Source organism: Lampris incognitus, chromosome 4 (assembly GCF_029633865.1).
Source record: "Lampris incognitus isolate fLamInc1 chromosome 4, fLamInc1.hap2, whole genome shotgun sequence".
NCBI lineage: Eukaryota > Metazoa > Chordata > Actinopteri > Lampriformes > Lampridae > Lampris > Lampris incognitus.
Genome location: NC_079214.1, coordinates 986,998 through 1,013,291, shown reverse-complemented (window position 1 = coordinate 1,013,291; position 26,294 = coordinate 986,998). Strand labels below are relative to the sequence as shown.

The window sequence follows — 26,294 nt, the reverse complement described above, 5'->3', positions numbered from 1 at the left end:
AGAGAAACGGTCTACCTGTCTAAACACACAGAGAAACTGTCTCAACACATAGAGAACCTGTCTACTTGTCTCAACACACAGAGAAAGTGTCTCAACACACAGACAACCTGTCTACCTGTCTCAACACAGAGAGAACCTGTCTACCTGTCTAAACACACAGAGAACCTGTCTACCTGTCTAAACAAACAGAGAAACTGTCTCAACACACAGAGAACCTGTCTACCTGTCTCAACCCACAGAGAACCTGTCTACCTGTCTCAACACACACAGAAACTGTCTCAACACACAGAGAACCTGTCTACTTGTCTCAACACACAGAAAATCTGTCTACCTGTCTCAACACACAGAGAACCTGTCTAAACACACAGAAAACCTGTCTATCTGTCTCAACACACAGAGAACCTGTCTACCTGTCTAAACACACAGAGAAACTGTCTCAACACACGGAGAACCTGTCTACCTGTCTCAACACACAGAGAAAGTGTCTCAACACACAGAGCACCTGTCTACCTGTCTCAACACACAGACAAACTGTGTCAACACACAGAGAACCTGCCTACCTGTCTAAACACACAGAGAACCTGTCTCAACACAAAGAGAACCTGTCTACCTGTCTCAACACACAGAGAACCCGTCTCAACACACAGAGAACCTGTCTACCTGTCTAAACACACAGAGAACCTGTCTCAACACAAAGAGAACCTGTCTACCTGTCTCAACACACAGAGAACCCGTCTCAACACAGAGAACCTGTCTACCTGTCTCTACACACATAGAACCCGTCTAAACACACAGAGAAACGGTGTACCTGTCTAAACACACAGAGAAACTGTCTACCTGTCTAAACACATAGAGAACCTGCCTACCTGTCTAAACACACAGAGAACCTGTCTACCTGTCTCACCAAACAGAGAACATGTCTACCTGTTTAAACAGAGAGCCTGTCTACCTGTCTCAACACAAAGAGAACCTGTCTACCTGTCTCAACACACAGAGAAACCGTCTCAAAACACAGAGAACCTGTCTACCTGTCTAAACACACAGAGAACCTGTCTAAACACACAGAGAAACGGTCTACCTGTCTAAACAAACAGAGAACCTGTCTACCTGTCTAAACACACAGAGAACCTGTCTCAACACAAAGAGCACCTGTCTACCTGTCTCAACACATAGAGAACCCGTCTCAACACACAGAGAACCTGTCTACCTGTCTCAACACACATAGAACCTGTCTAAACAAACAGAGAACCTGTCTACTTGTCTCAACACACAGAGAAAGTGTCTCAACACACAGAGAACCTGTCTACCTGTCTCAACACACAGAGAACCTGTCTACCTGTCTAAACACACAGAGAAACTGTCTAAACACACAGAGAACCTGTCTACCTGTCTCAACACACACAGAAACTGTCTCAACACACAGAGAACCTGTCTACCTGTCTCAACAGACAGAGAACCTGTCTACCCGTCTAAACACACAGAGAACCTGTCTCAACACAAAGAGAACCTGTCTACCTGTCTAAACACACAGAGAACCTGTCTCAACACACAGAGAATCTGTCTACCTGTCTCAACACACAGAGAACCTGTCTACCTGTCTAAACACACAGAGAACCTGTCTAAACACACATAGAACCCGTATACCTGTCTAAACACAGAGAAACTGTCTACCTGTCTAAACACACAGAGAAACTGTCTACCTGTCTAAACACACAGAGAACGTGTCTCAACACACAGAGAACCTGTCTACCTGTCTAAACACACAGAGAACCTGTCTACCTTTCTAAACACACAGAGAAACTGTCTCAACACACGGAGAACCTGTCTACCTGTGTCAACACACAGAGAAAGTGTCTCAACACACAGAGAACCTGTCTACCTGTCTCAACACACAGATAACCTGTCTACCTGTCTCAACACACAGAGAACCTGTCTCAACACACAGAGAATCTGTCTACCTGTCTCAACACACAGAGAACCTGTCTACCTGTCTAAACAAACAGAGAACCTGTCTAAACACACATAGAACCCGTATACCTGTCTAAACACAGAGAAACTGTCTACCTGTCTAAACACACAGAGAAACTGTCTACCTGTCTAAACACACAGAGAACGTGTCTCAACACACAGAGAACCTGTCTACCTGTCTAAACACACAGAGAACCTGTCTACCTTTCTAAACACACAGAGAAACTGTCTCAACACACGGAGAACCTGTCTACCTGTGTCAACACACAGAGAAAGTGTCTCAACACACAGAGAACCTGTCTACCTGTCTCAACACACAGATAACCTGTCTACCTGTCTCAACACACAGAAAATCTGTCTACCTGTCTCAACACACAGAGAACCTGTCTAAACACACAGAGAACCTGTCTATCTGTCTAAACACACAGAGAACCTGTCTACCTGTCTCAACACACAGGGAAAGTGTCTCAACACACACAGAACCTGTCTACCTGTCTCAACACAGAGAAACTGTCTCAACACACAAAGAACCTGTCTACCTGTCTCAACACACAGAGAAAGTGTCTAAACACACAGAGTACCTGTCTACCTGTCTCAACACACAGAGAAACTGTCTCAACACACAGAGAACCTTTCTACCTATCTAAACACACAGAGAACCTCTCTAAACACACAGAGAATCTGTCTACCTGTCTCACCAAACAGAGAACCTGTCTACCTGTCTAAACACACAGAGAACCTGTCTCAACACACAGAGAACCTGTCTACCTGTCTCAACACACAGAGAACCCGTCTCAACACACAGAGAACCTGTCTACCTGTCTAAACACACAGAGAACCTGTCTCAACACAAAGAGAACCTGTCTACCTGTCTCAACACACAGAGAACCCGTCTCAACACAGAGAACCTGTCTACCTGTCTCTACACACATAGAACCCGTCTAAACACACAGAGAAACGGTGTACCTGTCTAAACACACAGAGAAACTGTCTACCTGTCTAAACACATAGAGAACCTGCCTACCTGTCTAAACACACAGAGAACCTGTCTACCTGTCTCACCAAACAGAGAACCTGTCTACCTGTTTAAACAGAGAGCCTGTCTACCTGTCTCAACACAAAGAGAACCTGTCTACCTGTCTCAACACACAGAGAAACCGTCTCAAAACACAGAGAACCTGTCTACCTGTCTCAACACACAGAGAACCTGTCTACCTGTCTTAACACACAGAGAACCTGTCTACCCGTCTAAACACACAGAGAACCTGTCTCAACACAAAGAGAACCTGTCTACCTGTCTCAACACACAGAGAACCTGTCTCAACACACTGAGAACCTGTCTACCTGTCTCAACACACAGAGAACCTGTCTCAACACACAGAGAATCTGTCTACCTGTCTCAACACACAGAGAACCTGTCTACCTGTCTAAGCACACAGAGAACCTGTCTAAACACACATAGAACCCGTATACCTGTCTAAACACAGAGAAACTGTCTACCTGTCTAAACACACAGAGAAACTGTCTACCTGTCTAAACACACAGAGAACGTGTCTCAACACACAGAGAACCTGTCTACCTGTCTAAACACACAGAGAACCTGTCTACCTTTCTAAACACACAGAGAAACTGTCTCAACACACGGAGAACCTGTCTACCTGTGTCAACACACAGAGAAAGTGTCTCAACACACAGAGAACCTGTCTACCTGTCTCAACACACAGATAACCTGTCTACCTGTCTCAACACACAGAAAATCTGTCTACCTGTCTCAACACACAGAGAACCTGTCTAAACACACAGAGAACCTGTCTATCTGTCTAAACACACACAGAACCTGTCTACCTGTCTCAACACAGAGAAACTGTCTCAACACACAGAGAACCTGTCTACCTGTCTCAACACACAGAGAAAGTGTCTAAACACACAGAGTACCTGTCTACCTGTCTCAACACACAGAGAAACTGTCTCAACACACAGAGAACCTTTCTACCTATCTAAACACATAGAGAACCTCTCTAAACACACAGAGAATCTGTCTACCTGTCTCACCAAGGAGAGAACCTGTCTACCTGTCTAAACACACAGAGAACCTGTCTCAACACACAGAGAACCTGTCTACCTGTCTAAACACACAGGGAAAGTGTATCAACACACAGAGAACCTGTCTACCTGCCTAAACACACAGGGAAAGTGTCTCAACACACAGAGAACCTGTCTACCTCTCTCAACACACAGAGAAAGTGTCTCAACACACAGAGAACCTGTCTACCTGTCTCAACACACAGAGAAAGTGTCTCAACACAGAGAACCCTTCTACCTGTCTCAACACACAGAGAAACTGTCTCAACACACAGAGAACCTGTCTAACCACACAGAGACCTGTCTACCTGTCTAAACACACAGAGAACCTGTCTACCTGTCTCACCAAACAGAGAACCTGTCTACCTGTCTAAACATAGAGAACCTGTCTACCTGTCTAAACACACAGAGAATCTGTCTACCTGTCTCAACACACAGAGAACCTGTCTACCTGTCTGAGCACACAGGGAACCTGTCTCAACACACAGAGAACCTGTCTCAACACACAGAGAACCTGTCTACCTGTCTAAACACACAGAGAACCTGTCTACCTGTCTAAACACACAGAGAACCTGTCTACCTGTCTAAACACACAGAGAACCTGTCTATCTGTCTCACCAAACAGAGAACCTGTCTACCTGTCTAAACATAGAGAACCTGTCTCAACACACAGAGAGCCTGTCTAACTGTTTAAACACACAGAGAACCTGTCTAAACACACAGAGAACCCGTCTACCTGTCTAAACACACAGAGAACCTGTCTAAACACACAGAGAACCTGTCTCAACACACAGAGAACCTGTCTACCTGTCTAAACACACAGAGAACCTGTCTCAACACACAGAGAACCTGTCTACCTGTCTAAACACACAGGGAAAGCGTCTCAACACACAGAGAACCTCTCTACCTGTCTAAACACACAGGGAAAGTGTCTCAACACACAGAAAACCTGTCTACCTGTCTCAACACACAGAGAACCTGTCTACCTGTCTCAACACACAGAGAACCTGTCTACCTGTCTAAACACAGAGAACCTGTCTACCTGTCTAAACACACAGAGAAACTGTCTACCTGTCTAAACACACAGGGAACCTGTCTACCTGTCTAAACACACAGAGAACCTGTCTCAACACACAGAGAACCTGTCTACCTGTCTAAACACACAGAGAAACTGTCTCAACACACGGAGAACCTGTCTACCTGTGTCAACACACAGAGAACCTGTCTACCTGTCTCAACACACAGAAAATCTGTCTACCTGTCTCAACACACAGAGAACCTGTCTAAACACACAGAGAGCCTGTCTACCTGTCTAAACAAACGGAGAACCTGTTTTCCTGTCTAAACACACAGAGAACCTGTCTACCTGTCTCAACACACAGAGAACCTGTTTTCCTGTCTAAATACACAGAGAACCTGTCTACCTGTCTCAACACACAGAGAACCTGTCTACCTGTCTCAACACACAGAGAACCTGTCTCAACACACAGAGAGCCTGTCTAAACACATAGAGAACCCGTCTACCTGTATAAACACACAGAGAAACTGTCTACCTGTCTAAACACACAGAGATCCTGTCTCAACACACAGAGAACCTGTCTACCTGTCTAAACACACAGGGAACCTGTCTCAACACATAGAGAACCTGTCTACCTGTCTAAACACACAGGGAAAGTGTCTCAACACACAGAGAACCTCTCTACCTGTCTAAACACACAGGGAAAGTGTCTCAACACACAGAAAACCTGTCTGCCTGTCTCAACACACAGAGAAAGTGTCTCAACACACAGAGAACCTGTCTACCTGTCTAACCACACAGAGAACCTTTCTACCTGTCTAAACACACGGAGAACCTGTTTTCCTGTCTAAACACACAGAGAACCTGTCTCAACACACAGAGAACCTGTCTACCTGTCTAACCCCACAGAGAACCTGTCTACCTGTCTAAACACACAGAGAACCTGTCTACCTGTCTCACCAAACAGAGAACCTTTCTACCTGTCTCAACACACAGATAACCTGTCTCAACACACAGAGAACCCGTCTACCAGTATAAACACCCAGAGAACCTGTCTACCTGTGTAAACACACAGAGAACCTGTCTACCTGTCTCAACACACAGAGAACTGGTTTTCCTGTCTAAACACACAGAGAACCTGTCTACCTGTCTCAACACACAGAGAACCTGTCTAAACACACAGAGAAACTGTCTACCTGTCTAAACACACAGAGAACCTGTCTACCTGTCTGAGCACACAGAGAACCTGTCTAAACACACAGAGAACCCGTATACCTGTCTCAACACACAGAGAACCTGTCTCAACACAAAGAGAACCTGTCTACCTGTCTAAACACACAGAGAACCTGTCTCAACACACAGAGAACCTGTCTACCTGTCTAAACACACAGGGAAAGTGTCTCAACACACAGAGAACCTGTCTACCTGTCTAAACACACAGGGAAAGTGTCTCAACACACAGAGAACCTCTGTACCTGTCTAAACACACAGGGAAAGTGTCTCAACACACAGAGAACCTGTCTCAACACACAGAGAACCTGTCTACCTGTGTCAACACACAGGGAACCTGTCTACCTGTCTAAAAACACAGAGAACCTGTCTACCCGTGTAAACACAGAGAACCTGTCTCAGCACACAGAGTACCTGTCTACCTGTCTAAACACACAGAGAACCTGTTTACCTGTCTCAACAGACAGAGAAACTGTCTACCTGTCTCAACACACAGAGAAACTGTCTACCTGTCTCAACACACAGAGAAACTGTCTCAACACACAGAGAACCTGTCTACCTGTCTAAACACAGAGAACCTGTCTACCTGTCTAAACACACAGAGAACCTGTCTACCTGTCTCAGCACACAGAGAACCTGTCTACCTGTCTCAGCACACAGAGAACCTGTCTCAACACACAGAACCTGTCTCAACTCACAGAGAACCTGTCTAAACACACAGAACCTGTCTCAACACAGCCCTCTGCAATGACAATCACAAGCGCTGCTACGTGTTTATGTACCACTTTCATTTGTTAACTTCTGTATTTGCTAAAATATTGCAAAGAGACAGTCAAGCATGTGAGAAAACTATTTCAAATGGAGGCTGAGAGCCCTTCACCGTAAAAAAATGTTTTCATTTCTGTGTATCAAAATAGAAACCTATTGATTTTTCGTTGTCAAAATTTTACATTTTTCATATTCCATTTAAATACATGAATAGCAAAAGTTTATTTATGCATAATACATAATCCAGGTGAGGAAATCACAGAGAGGTGAGTCAGTTCATGTGGACACAAGGTTTACTGACAGATACGTTTCATCACCACCCAAGTGACCTCTTCAGTCTCACCTGACTGCAGGTGTCCCCACCCTTATAATTAATACAGTGGCTGCAGGTGCCCCCACCCTTATAAACAATACAGTGACTGCAGGTACCCCACCCTTATAATTAATACAGTGGCTGCAGGTGTCCCCACCCTTATAAACAATACAGTGACTGCAGGTACCCCCACCCTTATAATTAATACAGTGGCTGCAGGTGTCCCCAGCCTTATAAACAATACAGTGACTGCAGGTACCCCACCCTTATAATTAATACAGTGGCTGCAGGTGTCCCCACCCTTATAAACAATACAGTGACTGCAGGTACCCCACCCTTATAATTAATACAGTGGCTGCAGGTGTCCCCACCCTTATAAACAATACAGTGACTGCAGGTACCCCACCCTTATAATTAATACAGTGGCTGCAGGTGTCCCCACCCTTATAAACAGTACAGTGACTGTAGGTGTCCCCACCCTTATAAACAATACAGTGACTGCAGGTGTCCCACCCTTATAAACAATACAGTGACTGCAGGTGTCCCCACCCTTATAAACAATACAGTGACTGCAGGTCTCCCCACCCTTATAAACAATACAGTGGCTGCAGGTGTCCCCACCCTTATAAACAACACAGTGGCTGCAAGTGTCCCCACCCTTATAAACAACACAGTGGCTGCACGTGTCCCCACCCTTTTAAACAATACAGTGACTGCAGGTGTCCCCACCCTTATAAACAATACAGTGACTGCAGGTGTCCCCATCCTTATAAACAACACAGTGACTGCAGGTGTCCCCACCTTTATAAACAACACAGTGACTGCAAGTGTCCCCACCCTTATAAACAACACAGTGACTGCAAGTGTCCCCACCCTTATAAACAACACAGTGGCTGCAGGTGTCTCATCCATCCATTCCATCCATTATCCAAACTGCTTATCCTGCTCTCAGGTTCGCGGGATGCTGGAGCCTATCCCAGCAGTCATTGGGTGGCAGATGGGGAGACACCCTGGACAGGCCCTGTGATGACACCTGCAGGTGTCCCCACCCATATAAACAATACAGTGGCATAACGACCCAAACCAACGACCAGTTTCATATGCAAATTGCTGTGACCATTAACTAGAGTTTCAGTGGTCATGTGTACTATTCACAGAGGGTTGGGGAATGGTTGGAATCACAGCATTGTAAGATGATGACAGATGTACTCTTAGCCCCCCCCCCCCCCCCCGGTTCAGGGATGGTCGTTCCCTCTTCACATAGATGACCTCTTTTGACTACCCATTGAAACCGGTGTTGCTCCCTATCAAGGATGTGCACATCCTCATCCCTGAAAGAGTGGCCACTGGCCTGTAGATGGTGCAGACTGTGGAATCCTGGTGTGTAGATGGTGTAGACTGTGGAGTCCTGGTCTGTAGATGGTGTAGACTGTGGAGTCCTGGCCTGTAGATGGTGTAGACTGTGGAGTCCTGGCCTATAGGTGGTGTACACTGTGGAGTCCTGGTCTTTAGATGGTATAGACTGTGGAGTCCTGGCCTGTAGATGGTGTACACTGTGGAGTCCTGGTCTGTAAATGGTATAGACTGTGGAGTCCTGGCCTGTAGATGGTGTAGACTGTGGAGTCCTGGCCTGTAGGTGGTGTACACTGTGGAGTCCTGGTCTGTAGATGGTATAGACTGTGGAGTCCTGGCCTGTAGATGGTGTAGACTGTGGAGTCCTGGTCTGTAGATGGTGTAGACTATGGAGTCCTGGCCTGTAGATGGTGTAGACTGTGGAGTCCTGGCCTGTAGGTGGTGTACACTGTGGAGTCCTGGTCTGTAGATGGCATAGACTGTGGAGTCCTGGCCTGTAGATGGTATAGACTGTGGAGCCCTGGCCTGTAGATGGTGTAGACTGTGGAGTCGTGGTCTCTAAATGGTATAGACTGTGGAGTCCTGGTCTGTAAATGGTATAGACTGTGGAGTCCTGGCCTGTAGATGGTATAGACTGTGGAGTCCTGGCCTGTAGATGGTGTAGACTGTGGAGTCGTGGTCTGTAAATGGTATAGACTGTGGAGTCCTGGCCTGTAAATGGTATAGACTGTGGAGTCCAGGCCTGTAAATGGTGTAGACTGTGGAGTCCTGGTCTGTAAATGGTATAGACTGTGGAGTCCTGGTCTGTAGATGGTGTAGACTGTGGAGTCCTGGTCTGTAGATGGTGTAGACTGTGGAGTCCTGGCCTGTAGGTGGTGTAGACTGTGGAGTCCTGGCCTGATGTGTTGGCTCTCCTGTGCTGTGTCATCCTCTTGACCAGCGTCTGTTTGGTTTCCCCAATGTACAAGTCACGTCAATCCTCCTGCCACTTAACAGCTACACTGTATTGCTCAGTTTGTGCCGGGGACCTGATCCTTGGGGTGGACAAACTTCTGGGACAACTGCCCTATTCTGACAGGAGCAGTTTCTCAAACAATGTCTGAGAGGGTCTAAGGACAGGATGTTGTGTTGCTGTAAAGCCCCTTGAGGCAAATTTGTAATGTGTGATATTGGACTATGCAAATAAAATGGACTTGACTTGAGCTATAATAAAGAACAAAAGACATCTTTTATGAACTCATTCAAATGTAATGGAACCTGTCATTCCTCCCTAGTCTCACAGAGGTGGGAGTGGCTAGTCTCTGATGTGTAAGTCATGCATGGTCATGTGGTGACGAGGGGAAAACATGTTTTTTCTCCACCCTTAACAAATTACACATTGTACAACACGACAACCTGACCTTAACCATAAACGGAACCACTAGTAGTACTACTACTACTACCACCACTACTACAACTACTACTACAATCACCACCACCAGCACTACTACTACTACTACCTCTACTACTACCACCACCAGCACTACTACTACCAGCACCACCCACCACTACTACTACCACCCACCACTACTACCTCTACTACCACTACCACCACTACTACTACTACCACCACCACTACTATCTCTACTACTACTACCACCACTACTACTACCTCTACTACCACCACCACTACTATCTCTACTACTACTACCACCACTACTACTACCTCTACTACTACCACCACCACTACTATCTCTACTACTACTACTAGCACCACCACCACCACCACCACCACCACTACTACTAATACTACTACTATTACTACTACTACTATTACTACTACCACCACCACCACTACTACTACTACAACCACCACTACTTCTACTACTACCACCACTACTTCTACTACCACCACCACCACTACTATTACTACCTCTACTACTACTACTACTACCACCATCTCCACTACTACTACTACCAGCACCACTACTACTACTACTACCACTATTACTACTATTTCCACCATGACCACCACTACCACTACTACTTCTAGTACTACTACCAATACTACTAGCACTCATCATCCTCATTGGCGGTCACTCGGGGTCGAGTATGACTGTCCTCCTTCTTGGTCCTTGTGGGTATTCAGGTGGGCTAAGAGGCCAATCCTGGAGCCGCATATTTTGATGCAGTGTGGGCAGGGGTGGGCGGTGGTAATCGTGGGATTGGTTTTGACCTTTTTGGTGGAAACTCCCTCCTTTCTGAGACTGCGCTTGTCTTCTGCAGCACGTCGGAGATCATTATCATATAATGCAGCTTCTTCCCGTACAAGTTTTCTCCAGGTTGCCCCGTTGGTTGCTGTGTCCTCCCAGGTCTTAGGGTCTATGTGGTATTTTTTGATGTTCGTTTGGATGTTATGCTTATACCTTTTCTTTTGACCACCCGGGGCACGTTGTCCTGTGAGAAGCTGGGATTATAGAACTTGTTTTGGAAGGCGAGAGTCAGGCATACGGATGACATGGCCAGTCCATCGGAGCTGGTGTTGGTCGATGGTGGCAGTGATAGCGGGAATGTTAACCTCGTCCAGGATGCTGGTGTTGGTGTGTCTATCTTCCCAGGTGATCTTGAGGATTTTTCGGAGGCACCTCTGATGATGTCCCTCTAGTGCCTTCAGGTGCCTGCTGTATGTGGTCCAGGATTCTGATCCATACAGTAGGGTGGACAACACTACTGCTTTGTAGACCAGAATTTTCGTTCTGGCCTGGAGCTCACGGTTTACCAAAACACTTTTCCTCAGTCTTGAGAAAACCCCACTGGCACAACTGAGGCAGCGGTGTATTTCCTCATCAATATTAGCTTTGGAGGATAGGAGGCTTCTGAGGTATGTAAAGTGGTCCACATTTTCCAGTCTGGTTTTGTCAACATAGATAGCTGGGGGTGGAGCAGGGTTATTTGTGTTGGGTGGTGGCTGGTAGAGGATCTGGGTCTTTTTTATCTTAAGGGCCAGACCAAGCTGCTTGTATGCCTTGGCAAAAGCATACAGAATGCACTGTAGGTCCACTTCTGAATGGGCCACGAGGGCATTGTCATCGGCATACTGCAGCTCCATGATGGATATGGTGGTGGTTCTGCTTTTAGCCCTAAATCTGTTGATGTTCAGGAGTTGTCCGTCGGTTCTGTACATGATTCTCACACCTTGTTGCAGGTGTTTACCCATAAGATGGAGGATAGCAGAAATGAAAATGGAGAACAGGATAGGAGCAATGACACAGCCCTGCTTGACTCCAGTGTGAACCCTGAAGTGTTCCGTTTCAACTCCACTGCCACTGAGTACTGTGGCTGACATATCGTCATGCAATAGTCTCAGTACCCGGATGTATTTGTCCAAGCAGCCAATTTTTGCCAGAACCAGCCACAGAGCCTGACGGTTCAGAGTCAAAGGCTTTGGCGAGGTCTATGAAGGCCATGTATAGTGGTTGATTTTGTTCCCTCATTTTTCTTGTAGTTGGCGAGCAATGAAAATCATGTCTATGGTACCTCTATTTGTGTGAAATCCACTCTGAGACTCAGGGAGAATGTTTTCTGACAGGGGGAGGAGTCTATTAGCCAAAACCCGGCGAGAGTTTTCCCAGTGGTGGATAGGAAGGAAATGCCATGGTAATTTCTGCAGTCTGCCTTGTCTCCCTTCTTAAAGATGGAGACAATGAGGGCATCCCTAAGTTGTGCAAGGATTTCCTCCTTTTCCCATATTTTGAGGAGCAGGGCGTGAATGTGACTAAGGAGAACTGGGGAGTAGTAGTAGTGACCTTAGTCACTACTACCAGCACCAACACGAGCACCACCACCACTACTACTACTTCTACTACTACTACAACCATCACCACCACCACTACTACTACCAACACTACTTCTACTACTACTACATCTATCACCAGCACTACTACTACCAACACTACTTCTACTACTACTACAACTATCACCAGCACTACTACTACTACTACTACTACTACCACCACCAACACCACCACCACTACTACCACCACCACCACTACTACTACTACCACTACTTCTACTACTACTTTTGGCTGCTCCTGTTAGGGGGCGCCACAGTGGATGATCCGTTTCCATCTCTTCCTGTCTTCTGCATCTTCCTCTGTCACACCAGCCACCTGCATGTTCTCCCTCACCACATCCATAAACCTCCTCTTTGGCCTTCCTCTTCTCCTCTTCCCTGGCAGCTCCATATTCAGCATCCTTCTCCCAATATACCCAGCATCTCTCCTCCACACATGTCCAAACCATCTCAATCTTGTCTCTCTTGCTTTGTCTAAAAACCGTCCAACCTGAGCTGTCCCTCTAATATACCCGTTCCTAATCCTGACCTTCTTCATCACTCCCGATGAAAATCTTGTCATCTTCATAAACATAACCGCTATCTAAACTTACAAGCAGCAATCCTAACATTTCTCCAATAAAAAATCATTTTTTCTGTCTGGACAATGGGAGTCAGCCATAATACCAGCCATCTTTACCATGGTTGGAGACACTCTCCTATGTCCATATACCAACCGCTGGTGAAGTGTTTTGACTGGGCAGGACCAACACTGATGCAGTGGCAATCATGTACATGTCAGAAACAACTCCAGCAGGAAAAGACAAACATGATGGCAATGTGACCATGCTTCTGCCAAACAATCAGGATAACGGTGAAACAGTGTGGTGATATACCCTAATGAAGTCACGACTACGTGCCTTAACTTTGGTGTGAGGATTGCATTACAAGAATGCAGACTATTTACTGCTGATGTGATGGCACATCAGCCAAAATGACTAATTCACCTTGTTTATAGTCCAAGAACATTAATGTAAAATGGTCTATTTCCCTCTGCCTCCAACAACCATGCTGAAACCCTGTTCAGGTGTAATACTGAAATACTGACTGATTGTTCAACAGAACCTCCACATCATCATCACATTTCAAACAGATCATGCAAATTCTTATGGAGTGAGGTTTCAACCCTAGATGTAAGCACTATCTTAATCTCACCCTCAACTCCGGTCTTCATGCTGAACATAAATCAAATAGGTGCCCTTTCACAGAGTGAAAAACAGCAGGTCATTTTGTTCTGTAGTTCTCACAGAGTGAAAAACAGCAGGTCATTTTGTTCTGTGGTTCTCACAGAGTGAAAAACAGCAGGTCATTTGTTCTGTAGTTCTCACAGAGTGAAAAACAGCAGGTGATTTTGTTCTGTAGTTCTCACAGAGTGAAAAACAGCAGGTCATTTGTTCTGTAGTTCTCACAGAGTGAAAAACAGCAGGTCATTTGTTCTGTGGTTCTCACAGAGTGAAAAACAGCAGGTCATTTTGTTCTGTGGTTCTCACAGAGTGAAAAACAGCAGGTCATTTGTTCTGTGGTTCTCACAGGGTGAAAAACAGCAGGTCATTTTGTTCTGTGGTTCTCACAGGGTGAAAAACAGCAGGTCATTTGTTCTGTAGTTCTCACAGAGTGAAAAACAGCAGGTCATTTGTTCTGTAGTTCTCACAGAGTGAAAAACAGCAGGTCATTTTGTTCTGTGGTTCTCACAGAGTGAAAAACAGCAGGTCATTTTGTTCTGTGGTTCTCACAGAGTGAAAAACAGCAGGTCATTTTGTTCTGTGGTTCTCACAGGGTGAAAAACAGCAGGTCATTTGTTCTGTGGTTCTCACAGGGTGAAAAACAGCAAGTCATTTTGTTCTGTGGTTCTCACAGGGTGAAAAACAGCAGGTCATTTTGTTCTGTGGTTCTCACAGGGTGAAAAACAGCAGGTCATTTGTTCTGTGGTTCTCACAGAGTGAAAAACAGCAGGTCATTTGTTCTGTGGTTCTCACAGGGTGAAAAACAGCAGGTCATTTTGTTCTGTGGTTCTCACAGAGTGAAAAACAGCAGGTCATTTTGTTCTGTGGTTCTCACAGAGTGAAAAACAGCAGGTCATTTGTTCTGTGGTTCTCACAGGGTGAAAAACAGCAGGTCATTTGTTCTGTAGTTCTCACAGGGTGAAAAACAGCAGGTCATTTTGTTCTGTAGTTCTCACAGAGTGAAAAACAGCAGGTCATTTTGTTCTGTAGTTCTCACAGAGTGAAAAACAGCAGGTCATTTGTTCTGTGGTTCTCACAGAGTGAAAAACAGCAGGTCATTTTGTTCTGTGGTTCTCAGAGTGAAAAACAGCAGGTCATTTGTTCTGTGGTTCTCACAGGGTGAAAAACAGCAGGTCATTTGTTCTGTAGTTCTCACAGAGTGAAAAACAGCAGGTCATTTGTTCTGTAGTTCTCACAGGGTGAAAAACAGCAGGTCATTTGTTCTGTGGTTCTCACAGAGTGAAAAACAGCAGGTCATTTGTTCTGTAGTTCTCACAGGGTGAAAAACAGCAGGTCATTTGTTCTGTAGTTCTCACAGGGTGAAAAACAGCAGGTCATTTTGTTCTGTAGTTCTCACAGAGTGAAAAACAGCAGGTCATTTGTTCTGTAGTTCTCACAGGGTGAAAAACAGCAGGTCATTTTGTTCTGTGGTTCTCACAGAGTGAAAAACAGCAGGTCATTTTGTTCTGTGGTTCTCACAGAGTGAAAAACAGCAGGTCATTTGTTCTGTAGTTCTCACAGGGTGAAAAACAGCAGGTCATTTTGTTCTGTGGTTCTCACAGGGTGAAAAACAGCAGGTCATTTTGTTCTGTGGTTCTCACAGAGTGAAAAACAGCAGGTCATTTGTTCTGTGGTTCTCACAGAGTGAAAAACAGCAGGTCATTTTGTTCTGTAGTTCTCACAGAGTGAAAAACAGCAGGTCATTTGTTCTGTGGTTCTCACAGGGTGAAAAACAGCAGGTCATTTGTTCTGTAGTTCTCACAGAGTGAAAAACAGCAGGTCATTTGTTCTGTAGTTCTCACAGGGTGAAAAACAGCAGGTCATTTGTTCTGTGGTTCTCACAGAGTGAAAAACAGCAGGTCATTTGTTCTGTAGTTCTCACAGAGTGAAAAACAGCAGGTCATTTTGTTCTGTGGTTCTCACAGAGTGAAAAACAGCAGGTCATTTTGTTCTGTGGTTCTCACAGAGTGAAAAACAGCAGGTCATTTTGTTCTGTGGTTCTCACAGAGTGAAAAACAGCAGGTCATTTGTTCTGTGGTTCTCACAGGGTGAAAAACAGCAGGTCATTTTGTTCTGTGGTTCTCACAGGGTGAAAAACAGCAGGTCATTTGTTCTGTGGTTCTCACAGAGTGAAAAACAGCAGGTCATTTTGTTCTGTGGTTCTCACAGGGTGAAAAACAGCAGGTCATTTGTTCTGTGGTTCTCACAGAGTGAAAAACAGCAGGTCATTTGTTCTGTAGTTCTCACAGAGTGAAAAACAGCAGGTCATTTTGTTCTGTGGTTCTCACAGGGTGAAAAACAGCAGGTCATTTGTTCTGTAGTTCTCACAGGGTGAAAAACAGCAGGTCATTTGTTCTGTAGTTCTCACAGGGTGAAAAACAGCAGGTCATTTTGTTCTGTAGTTCTCACAGGGTGAAAAACAGCAGGTCATTTTGTTCTGTGGTTCTCACAGAGTGAAAAACAGCAGGTCATTTGTTCTGTGGTTCTCACAGAGTGAAAAACAGCAGGTCATTTGTTCTGTAGTTCTCACAGGGTGAAAAACAGCAGGTCATTTGTTCTGTAGTTCTCACAGGGTGAAAAACAGCAGGTCATTTGTTCTGTAGTTCTCACAGGGTGAAAAACAGCAGGTCATTTTGTTCTGTGGTTCTCACAGAGTGAAAAACAGCAGGTCATTTTGTTCTGTAGTTCTCACAGAGTGAAAAACAGCAGGTCATTTTGTTCTGTAGTTCTCACAGGGTGAAAAACAGCAGGTCATTTGTTCTGTAGTTCTCACAGAGTGAAAAACAGCAGGTCATTTTGTTCTGTGGTTCTCACAGAGTGAAAAACAGCAGGTCATTTTGTTCTGTAGTTCTCACAGGGTGAAAAACAGCAGGTCATTTGTTCTGTGGTTCTCACAGGGTGAAAAACAGCAGGTCATTTGTTCTGTAGTTCTCACAGAGTGAAAAACAGCAGGTCATTTGTTCTGTGGTTCTCACAGAGTGAAAAACAGCAGGTCATTTGCTCTGTGGTTCTCACAGAGTGAAAAACAGCAGGTCATTTTGTTCTGTGGTTCTCACAGGGTGAAAAACAGCAGGTCATTTGTTCTGTAGTTCTCACAGAGTGAAAAACAGCAGGTCATTTTGTTCTGTGGTTCTCACAGAGTGAAAAACAGCAGGTCATTTTGTTCTGTAGTTCTCACAGGGTGAAAAACAGCAGGTCATTTGTTCTGTAGTTCTCACAGAGTGAAAAACAGCAGGTCATTTTGTTCTGTAGTTCTCACAGAGTAAAAAACAGCAGGTCATTTTGTTCTGTGGTTCTCACAGAGTGAAAAACAGCAGGTCATTTTGTTCTGTGGTTCTCAGAGTGAAAAACAGCAGGTCATTTGTTCTGTGGTTCTCACAGGGTGAAAAACAGCAGGTCATTTGTTCTGTGGTTCTCACAGAGTGAAAAACAGCAGGTCATTTGTTCTGTGGTTCTCACAGAGTGAAAAACAGCAGGTCATTTGTTCTGTAGTTCTCACAGAGTGAAAAACAGCAGGTCATTTGTTCTGTAGTTCTCACAGAGTGAAAAACAGCAGGTCATTTGTTCTGTAGTTCTCACAGAGTGAAAAACAGCAGGTCATTTGTTCTGTGGTTCTCACAGAGTGAAAAACAGCAGGTCATTTTGTTCTGTGGTTCTCACAGGGTGAAAAACAGCAGGTCATTTGTTCTGTAGTTCTCACAGAGTGAAAAACAGCAGGTCATTTTGTTCTGTAGTTCTCACAGGGTGAAAAACAGCAGGTCATTTTGTTCTGTAGTTCTCACAGGGTGAAAAACAGCAGGTCATTTGTTCTGTAGTTCTCACAGAGTGAAAAACAGCAGGTCATTTTGTTCTGTGGTTCTCACAGGGTGAAAAACAGCAGGTCATTTTGTTCTGTAGTTCTCACAGAGTGAAAAACAGCAGGTCATTTGTTCTGTGGTTCTCACAGAGTGAAAAACAGCAGGTCATTTGTTCTGTGGTTCTCACAGAGTGAAAAACAGCAGGTCATTTGCTCTGTGGTTCTCACAGAGTGAAAAACAGCAGGTCATTTTGTTCTGTGGTTCTCACAGGGTGAAAAACAGCAGGTCATTTGTTCTGTAGTTCTCACAGAGTGAAAAACAGCAGGTCATTTTGTTCTGTGGTTCTCACAGAGTGAAAAACAGCAGGTCATTTGTTCTGTAGTTCTCACAGAGTGAAAAACAGCAGGTCATTTGTTCTGTGGTTCTCACAGGGTGAAAAACAGCAGGTCATTTGTTCTGTAGTTCTCACAGAGTGAAAAACAGCAGGTCATTTGTTCTGTGGTTCTCACAGAGTGAAAAACAGCAAGTCATTTTGTTCTGTGGTTCTCACAGAGTGAAAAACAGCAGGTCATTTGTTCTGTAGTTCTCACAGAGTGAAAAACAGCAGGTCATTTGTTCTGTGGTTCTCACAGGGTGAAAAACAGCAGGTCATTTGTTCTGTAGTTCTCACAGAGTGAAAAACAGCAGGTCATTTGTTCTGTGGTTCTCACAGAGTGAAAAACAGCAGGTCATTTGTTCTGTGGTTCTCACAGAGTGAAAAACAGCAGGTCATTTGTTCTGTAGTTCTCACAGAGTGAAAAACAGCAGGTCATTTTGTTCTGTAGTTCTCACAGGGTGAAAAACAGCAGGTCATTTTGTTCTGTAGTTCTCACAGAGTGAAAAACAGCAGGTCATTTGTTCTGTGGTTCTCACAGAGTGAAAAACAGCAGGTCATTTTGTTCTGTAGTTCTCACAGAGTGAAAAACAGCAGGTCATTTGTTCTGTGGTTCTCACAGGGTGAAAAACAGCAGGTCATTTGTTCTGTGGTTCTCACAGGGTGAAAAACAGCAGGTCATTTTGTTCTGTGGGACATTGCCGTTTTAGACCCGACCTTACTCTGAGAAACTACTTACGTGTGAATGGAGCTATTAGTTGTGTGAGTCGAGGTTATAACATGCCGTCACACTGCTGTCTATAATCACAACATTTAATATTTTCTAATATTAAATATATTTTCCATTTTTCACCTTAATTCTTTGTATAACATATAACTAGCTTTTATATTACCAAAAAAGTAATAATATAAATATTGAGTAGTTGATTGTGTACCAAAATTGGCCACAAAATCAAATTTCAAAAATCAAAACACTGGGCTGTATTATTTTCTGAACAGTATTTGCATATTGTTATGTATGTCATGAGATTACTCCTGGTGACTTTAATATGTCTCACCTCCATGGTCTGAGACTGGTGCATGGACTTGATAGCAGACTGTGCCATCTGTCTGGCCGTGAACGTCACGAACGCACAACCTGTAGGGGAGAAACAGCATTTCTTTAACAGTACTGACTAGTTTTACTGTGGGGTATATTCCTTATAGAAGTATAACTATATGACTAGATTTATTGTAGAGTATAGTCATTATAGAAGTATAACTATATGACTAGTTTTACTGTGGGGTATATTCATTACAGAAGTATAACTATATGACTAGTTTTACTGTGGTGTATATTCATTACAGAAGTATAACTATATGACTAGTTTTATTGTAGGGTATAGTCATTATAGAAGTATAACTATATGACTAGTTTTATTGTAGGGTATAGTCATTATAGAAGTATAACTATATGACTAGTTTTATTGTAGGGTCTAGTCATTACAGAAGCATAACTATATGACTAGTTTTATTGTAGGGTATAGTCATTATAGAAGTATAACTATATGACTAGTTTTACTGTGGGGTATATTCATTAGAGAAGTATAACTATATGACTAGTTTTATTGTAGGGTATAGTCATTATAGAAGTATAACTATATGACTAGTTTTATTGTAGGGTATAGTCATTATAGATGCATAACCATATGACTAGTTTTATTGTAGAGTATAGTCATTATAGAAGTATAACTATATGACTAGTTTTATTGTAGGGTATAGTCATTAGAGAAGTATAACTATATGACTAGTTTTATTGTAGGGTATAGTCATTATAGAAGTATAACTATATGACTAGTTTTATTGTAGGGTATAGTCATTATAGAAGTATAACTATATGACTAGTTTTATTGTAGGGTATAGTCATTATAGAAGTATAACTATATGACTAGTTTTATTGTAGGGTATAGTCATTACAGAAGTATAACTATATGACTAGTTTTATTGTAGGGTATAGTCATTATAGAAGTATAACTATATGACTAGTTTTACTGTGGGGTATATTCATTAAAGAAGTATAACTATATGACTAGTTTTATTGTAGGGTATAGTCACAATAGAAGTATAACTACATGACTAGTTTTATTGTAGGGTATAGTCATTATAGAAGTATAACTATATGACTAGTTTTATTGTAGGGTATAGTCATTATAGAAGTACAACTATATGACTAGTTTTATTGTAGGGTATATTCATTACAGAAGTATAACTATATGACTAGTTTTATTGTAGGGTATAGTCACTATAGAAGTATAACTATATGACTAGTTTTATTGTAGGGTATAGTCATTATAAAAGTACAACTATATGGCTAGTTTTACTGTGGTGTATATTCATTATTGAAGTATAACTATATGACTAGTTTTCCTGTGGTGTATATTCATTATAGAAGGATAACTATATGACTAGTTTTACTGTGGTGTATATTCATTATAGAAGTACAACTATATCACTCGTTTCACTGTGGTGTATATTCATTATAGAAGTATAACTATATGACTAGTTTTACTGTGGTGTATATTCCTTATTGAAGTATAACTATGACTAGTTTTACTGTGGTGTATATTCCTTTTTGAAGTATAACTATATGACTAGTTTTACTGTGCTGTATATTCATTATAGAAGTATAACTATAGAACTAGTTTTACTGTGGTGTATATTCATTATAGAAGGATAACTATATGACTAGTTTTACTGTGGTGTATATTCATTATAGAAGTACAACTATATCACTCGTTTCACTGTGGTGTATATTCATTATAGAAGTATAACTATATGACTAGTTTTACTGTGGTGTATATTCCTTATTGAAGTATAACTATGACTAGTGTTACTGTGGTGTATATTCCTTATTGAAGTATAACTATATGACTAGTTTTATAGTGGTGTATATTCCTTATTGAAGTATAACTATATGACTAGTTTTACTGTGCTGTATATTCATTATAGAAGTACAACTATATGACTAGTTTTATTGTGGTGTATATTCCTTATTTAAGTATAACTATATGACTAGTTTTACTGTTGTGTATATTCCTTATTGAAATATAACTATATGACTAGTTTTACTGAGGTGTATATTCATTACAGAAGTGTAACTATATGACTAGTTTTACTGTGGTGTATATTCATTATTCAAGTATAACTATATGACTAGTTTTACTGTGGTGTGTATTCTTTATTGAAGTATAACTATATGACTATGTTTTACTGTGGTGTATATTCATTATTGAAGTATAACTATATGACTAGCTTTACTGTGGTGTATATTCCTTACTGAAGTATAACTATATGACTAGTTTTACTGTGGTGTATATTCATTATTGAAGAATAACTATATGACTATGTTTTACGGTGGTGTATATTCATTATAGAAGTATAACTATATGACTGTTTTACGGTGGTGTATATTCCTTATTGAAGTATAAATATATGACTAGTTTTACTGTGGTGCATATTCCTTATTGAAGTATAAATATATGACTAGTTTTACTGTGGTGTATATTCATTATAGAAGTATAACTATATGACTAGTTTTACTGTGGTGTATATTCCTTATTGAAGTATAACTATATGACTAGTTTTACTGTGGTGTATATTCATTATAGAAGTATAACTATATGACTAGTTTTACTGTGGTGTATATTCCTTATTGAAGTATAAATATATGACTAGTTTTACTGTGGTGTATATTCCTTATTGAAGTATAACTATATGGCTATGTTTTACGGTGGTGTATATTCCTTAGTGAAGTATAAATATATGACTAGTTTTACTGTGGTGTATATTCATTATAGAAGTATAACTATATGACTAGCTTTACTGTGGTGTATATTCCTTATTGAAGTATAACTATATGACTAGTTTTACTGTGGTGTATATTCATTATAGTGTGGCAGGATAAGGAAAAACACAGCAGACGAAGGCGAGTTTGATGTTTATTCCTCAACTCCAAAAACCAACTGCAGCAGGAACAACACTGCACCAGCGAGCCGGGGAACCTAAACCATGCCCCCAGCTCACAGTCCTGCTGGGTGAGAGGCATAGCCCCTAGTGTCCGCCACAATACAAGTATAACTAATAGTTTTACTGTGGTGTATATGTGACACTCACAATTGTGTTCCTTACCTGGGACATGTAACATATATTCATTATTGAAGTATAACTATATGACAAGTTTTCCTGTGGTGTATATTCATTATAGAAGTATAACTATATGACTAGTTTTACTGTGACGTATATTCATTATTGAAGTATACTTGTATGACTAGTTTTACTGTGGTGTATATTCGTTATAGAAGTATAACTATATGACTAGTTTTACTGTGGTGTATATTCCTTATTAAAGTATAACTGTATGACTAGTTTTACTGTGGTGTATATTCCTTATTGAAGTATAACTGAATGACTAGTTTTACTGTGGTGTATATTCCTGATTGAAGTATAACTATATGACTATTTTCACTGTGGTGTATATTTATTACTGAAGTATAACTATATGACTAGTTTTACTGTGGTGTATAGTCCTTATTGGAGTACAACTAAATGACTAGTTTTACTGTAATGTAAATTCATTATTTAAGTATAACTCTATGACTAGTTTTCCTGTGGTGTATATTCATTACAGAAGTATAACTATATGACTAGTTTTACTGTGGTGCATATTCCTTATTGAAGTATAACTATATGACTAGTTTTACTGTGGTGTATATTCATTATAGAAGTACAACTATATGACTAGTTTTACTGTGATGTACATTCATTGCTGAAGTATAACTATATGACTAGTTTTACTGTGGTGTATATTCATTATTGAAGTATAACTATATGACTTTTTACTGTGGTGTATATTCCTTATTGAAGTATAACTATATAACTAGTTTTCCTGTGGTGTAAATTCATTATAGAAGTACAACTACATGACTAGTTTTACTGTCGTGTATATTCATTATTGAAGTATAACTATATGACTAGTTTTACTGTGATGTAAATTCATTATTGAAGTATAACTATATGACTAGTTTTACTGTGGTGTTTATTCCTTTTAGAAGTATAACTAACAGTTTTCCTGTGGTGTATATTCCTTATTGAAGTATAACTATATGACTAGTTTTCCTGTGGTGTATATCCATTATAGAGATATAACTATATGACTGGTTTTCCTGTGGTGTATACCCATTATAGAGATATAACTATATGACTAGTTTTCCTGTGGTGTATATTCCTTATTGAAGTACAACTATATAACTAGTTTTCCTGTGGTGTATATCCATTATAGAGATATAACTATATGACTAGTTTTACTGTGGTGTACATTCAATTTTGAAGAAAAACTATGTGACTAGTTTTACTGTGGTGTATATACATTATTGAAGTATAACTATATGACTAATTTTACTGTAATGTAAATTCATTATTTAAGTATAACTATATGATTAGTTTTACTGTGATGTAAATTCATTATTGAAGTATAACTATATGACTAGTTTTACTGTGATGTAAATTCATTATTTAAGTATAACTATATGATTAGTTTTACTGTGATGTAAATTCATTATTGAAGTGTAACTATATGACTAGTTTTACTGTGATGTAAATTCATTATTGAAGTATAACTATATGACTAGTTTTACTGTGGTGTATATTCATTATAGAAGTACAACTACATGACTAGTTTTACTGTGGTGTATATTCATTATAGAAGTATAACTATATGACTAGTTTTACTGTGGTATATATTCCTTAATGAAGTATAACTATATGACTAGTTTTACTGTTGTGTATATTCATTATTGAAGTATAACTATATGATTAGTTTTACTGTGGTGTATATTCATTATAGAAGTATAACTATATGACTAGTTTTACTGTTGTGTATATTCATTATTGAAGTATAACTATATGATTAGTTTTACTGTTGTGTATATTCATTATTGAAGTATAACTATATGATTAGTTTTACTGTGGCTTATATTCATTATAGAAGTATAACTATATGACTAGTTTTCCTGTGGTGTATATTCATCATAGAAGTATAACTATATGACTAGTTTTACTGTGATGTAAATTCATTATTGAAGTATAACTATATGACTAGTTTTACTGTAGTGTATATTCATTATAGAAGAACAACTATATGACTAGTTTTAGTGTGATGTAAATTCATTATTGAAGTATAACTATATGACCTTTTACTGTGGTGTATATTCCTTATTGAAGTATAACTATATGACTAGTTTTCCTGTGGTGTATATTCATTATAGAAGCATAACTATATGACTAGTTTTACTGTAGTGTATATTCATCATAGAAGTATAACTATATGACTAGTTTTACTGTGATGTAAATTCAGTATTGAAGTATAACTATATGACTAGTTTTACTGTAGTGTATATTCATTATCGAAGTATAACTATATGACTAGTGTTACTGTGGTGCATATTCCTTATAGAAGTATAACTAATAGTTTTATGGTGGTGTATATTCATTATAGAAGTATAACTATATGACTAGTTTTACTGTGGTGTATATTCATTATAGAAGTATAACTATATGACTAGTTTTACTGTGGTGTATATTCCTTATAGAAGTATAACTAATAGTTTTATTGTGGTGTATATTCCTTATTGAAGTATAACTATATGACTAGTTTTACTGTGGTGTATATTCATTAAACAAGTATACTTGTATGACTATGTTTTACTGTGGTGTATATTCATTATAGAAGTTTAACTAATAGTTTTACTGTGGTGTATATTCCTTATTGAAGTATAACTATATGACTAGTTTTACTGTGGTGTATATTTCTTATTGAAGTATAACTATATGACTAGTTTTACAGTGGTGTATATTCATTATCGAAGAAAAACTATATGACTAGTTTTACTGTGGTGTATATTCCTTATTGAAGTATAACTATATGACTAGTTTTATTGTGGTGTATATCCATTATAGAAGTATAACTATATGACTAGTTTTACTGTGGTGTATATTCATTATAGAAGTATAACTATATGACTAGTTTTACTGTGGTGTATATTCATTATTGAAGTATAACTATATGACTAGTTTTACTGTGGTGTATATTCATCATAGAAGTATAACTATATGACTAGTTTACTGTGGTGTATAGAAGTATTACTAATAGTTTTACTGTGGCGTATATTCCTTATTGAAGTATAAATATATGACTAGTTTTACTGTGGTGTGTATTCCTTATTGAAGTATAACTGTATGACTAGTTTCACTGTGGTGTATACTCATTTTTGAAGAAAAACTATATGACTATTTTTACTGTGGTGTATATTCGTTATTGAAGTATAACTATACGAGGGACAGTACTACCAGTGATAATAAATCAAAAAATGAATTGATGAATTGATGAAAGAGTGATCACATTAAATGGTGGGGTGAATTAAATGCTATATCAAATGTTGCATCAAACAAAATTAATTACATCAGATAAAATGCAATTATATTCAAAAAATATATCAATTTAAAATTCCATTTGATTGCATTAACATTTATTCACAAGCAATTTAAACAATTCAGTTTATTGCAGTTCAAATCCCAACCACTGGTCTTACAGCTTGACTTGGTTTAACATGACGCCACCTTATTTGATTCAGCAGCGACTGATTCCGCCGAGTCAAACAAACGGCCCCGCCCTCCGACAAAGGCTAGTCTGTGATCCATGACAGGTCTGTCATGTTGGTAGCTGGCGAGATGCTGCTAGCTATCGTGAGCTGATGATGTCACACAAAGCTATATGATCCAGTCAGATCCCAGAGTCATGTCACACAACTCAATTTGTGGAATTGTCACATTGAGTATTCATTCGATTTCTAATCAACATAATTTAGGGGCCGTGGTATCAAACCAAAACTATCTGATTTAGTCAGACTCATGTCGCAGAACTATGAAATCTGTCAATGGTTTCATTGTCATCCATCGATACACAATTCATAATCGACATGAATGTTGAGCAGTGGGTTGCATTGTTTGTGTTAATTTGTTGGCTGTGCGAAAGTTGTAAGTAAATTTGTGACCGCTCATTATGTTCAGAGTTTTGATAAATACGATGACGCTGAAGTAGCATCACGTGGTTATGTCTTAGTCAACGGAGTGCCAACATTTACCAACATGCCTCAGAAAGGACAAGGCGAATGGATAAATATATCCGCTACCATCATGTAACAGCTGGCTGTCAGCACGTTCACAAGCAAGTCACATGCATGCTAATCATCGGCATTCATGCTA

General features: G+C 40.5%; 1 protein-coding gene across 5 annotated transcripts in view; it reads right to left on the bottom strand.

Annotated features, from left to right (window-relative positions):
- The window catches only part of celf1 (cugbp, Elav-like family member 1), a 315,470-nt gene that overhangs the window by 54,104 nt on the left and 235,072 nt on the right, over positions 1 to 26,294 (bottom strand). For all 5 annotated transcript variants that reach the window (XM_056279257.1, XM_056279261.1, XM_056279260.1 and 2 more), the window contains one exon: positions 19,055 to 19,134. In XM_056279257.1, coding sequence (XP_056135232.1) covers positions 19,055 to 19,134 — 80 coding nt within the window. The remainder of the gene's footprint in view (positions 1 to 19,054; positions 19,135 to 26,294) is intronic.